Source organism: Montipora capricornis, chromosome 14 (assembly GCF_036669925.1).
Source record: "Montipora capricornis isolate CH-2021 chromosome 14, ASM3666992v2, whole genome shotgun sequence".
NCBI lineage: Eukaryota > Metazoa > Cnidaria > Anthozoa > Scleractinia > Acroporidae > Montipora > Montipora capricornis.
Genome location: NC_090896.1, coordinates 28,839,565 through 28,842,064, shown reverse-complemented (window position 1 = coordinate 28,842,064; position 2,500 = coordinate 28,839,565). Strand labels below are relative to the sequence as shown.

The following is a 2,500-nucleotide window of genomic DNA, read 5'->3' as shown; positions in this document are numbered from 1 at the left end:
CCTATCTCTTGTTTGGGGAATCTGCTGTCACTGGCCCAATGTTGATTCAATCATTTCAAAATTATGTTCCGGCTGATGAGAAGACTCTCATCATCAAATCTATTGCCGGTGAAATTGATTATGAGGGTGATGATGGTACTGACTTTTTGGAAATGTTGTGCAACTATGATTGTCGTCGTAAGGTCAATTCAGAGAATATTGTCGCTGTTATTGAAGAAATTGCTCATAAAGAGTTAATTCAAAAACCGCAATATATTGCAGACTGTTGGAAGTGCATAATAAGCCCTCTCATACCAATCTTTGTTAACGTGACGACTTTGACTCAGAAATATGAATCTTTGCTTCCATCCATAAGCAAAATTTTGAGTTGTCTTGAGGCAAATCCAGTCAATGATCCAGAAATGGAAAGTCTCAAGTTTCTGAAAAAGTTCATTAAAGGTCTAGACACCTCTCAAAAGTTATCAAACTTTGTAAGGTTCGTTAGTGGGTCTGAGCTAATGCTGTTTGCTGCAATTCAAATAGAGTTTACAGATTTATCAGGGTTGGGCCGCGGGCCAATTGCACATACATGCAATACTGTTCTACAGTTACCATCAACTTATCAATCCTTTCCAGAATTGAGAGAGGATTTTAGCAGCATCCTCTCGTCGGATAATTGGGAGATGGACATAGTATAACGAGCAGCGTGAAATGATGAGTGAACCAAGTTTACTTTCTGACAAATGTTTCGTTGAGTTCGAGTTTTACTATGGCTCTTTTGACTGACACAAGTCATTGATTAGACAGCTACTGCAGGCCAATGGTGGTACCAAATATTTCTTTAGTCATGGCTTGGATTATAGTGAAAACGTGACAAATTGTCGTATCTTGCCTTTGAGCAGATACTGATCTTTATGATGAACATTTCGTTTGGTTAGAAGTGGAATAATAAACTCTAGTAGTTCTTTTTCTATTTTTATTGGCATATATGTTTTAAATATCACTACGCCCCGTGGACAAAAAACGGAACGGTAGTATATCTTTTCACAGTTTGGGCGATCTTTCGAACATGAAAATGTCATTTCCTGTCAGGGAAATCCGAAACTGAACAGTCACCAAAACCAACACAACCAAGCATCAATTTTCTTGACGGACACGAGTCAGAACAAGTGAGCATATCAAACGTCTTTATGTTTCTTAGCCTTTCATCCTCCTTAATTCCACTTTTATCCCTGAAACTGTATGTGTATCTGTTGCGTTTACTGGCTGATTAATTTGTAGTAAATTTTCAGTCTTTTTTTAGTATCTGGTTGCTGAACTGTTTGTTTGATATGCAGTCGTAAGGTGGATAAATACTATGAGGGACATCTTGTGTTAATAAATTGTTTTAACTGATGTTTAAGTCTGTTTGTGCTTCTGTCTCTTTAAATAATCCCCGTCCCTTCTCTACTTTTACTACGAAGTGAACAGTCCACCAACGAAATAGTTAATTTTTAATTAAGTGGACATAAAAAACCAGAACCGAAGTACTTACTTGACTAATCTCAACAGACGAAGAAATTCAAATAAAACAATCAGATTTCGTTGCAGCTCAGTTATATGTAGCTGGCGCCCAGCGCGGGAAAAGCGTGCGTGCAAACCGGAACAGTTCCTTTTTGTTTTTGCTTCTGATTGGTTGAGAAAGTGGCGCTAGATTTTAGTCAATGATCATGCAAAACCTAAGCAATCACACTTACTATCGGTACGCAACTGTTTACCGTTTGTTATGTGTTAATTAACTTACACCTATTTTCAGAAAGCGATGATGCAACGAAAAGAAGTTATTAGAAAGGAATAACTTATCAAACACTAAAACTAAACTGTAATTGGATGTTGGGTGATTGTACAAGATGATTTACTAAAATCTTTCCCAGTCATTTCTGCAGTGGAATCTGGTTTCACTCATTGCCCTATGATAACTGGTAGTTTTATAGCAAAATATTGAAATACTTAATATAAAGTTATTATCAAGAACTTGCATGACAGTGAAATTCAAAACGTGAATGGTCATGAGCTAGCCTCAAAAGAGTCACTAAAGGCTTTTTTCCATGTACCCTACCAAGTCTTTACTACATTTCAGCTAACGTTGTCAACCGAAAGTAAACCTCTAACGCTTTCTTCCAGTCTGTTGGCTTTTGTAAAGAATTCCTTTGCATAACGTAGTCCAAATACTCTTCAAAATCTCTGTTTCCACAACAAGAACCCTTACCGCTGGTATAAGCCTCTGCCATTTGTAACATTACACTTGTTACTTGGTATTTCATGTCAATACCACCTGCAGAGAAAAAAAGAATGTTCTCAAGCAATCCGAATGTCAGACCAAGCGATCTGTCTGGATGAATTACTTAATAGTATTTGTAATAAGTCAATAACACCCATTTTAATTGCTGGGCTTTGATCCTCAATTCTGCAATGAGCCAATGACTTCAAGTTTGTATAAATTATGAATTCAGTTAAATCTGGTAAAGCTTAAAGTTTGGCT

General features: G+C 36.9%; 1 protein-coding gene across 3 annotated transcripts in view; it reads left to right on the top strand.

The window, feature by feature from the left end:
* Positions 1–1,320, top strand: part of LOC138033194 (uncharacterized) — a 23,470-nt gene extending 22,150 nt beyond the window's left edge. For all 3 annotated transcript variants that reach the window (XM_068880958.1, XM_068880959.1, XM_068880960.1), the window contains one exon: positions 1–1,320. This exon is cut by the window's left edge and continues 404 nt beyond it. In XM_068880958.1, coding sequence (XP_068737059.1) covers positions 1–677 — 677 coding nt within the window. In that variant the 3' untranslated portion in view covers positions 678–1,320.
* The last annotated feature ends 1,180 nt before the right edge of the window (positions 1,321–2,500 follow it).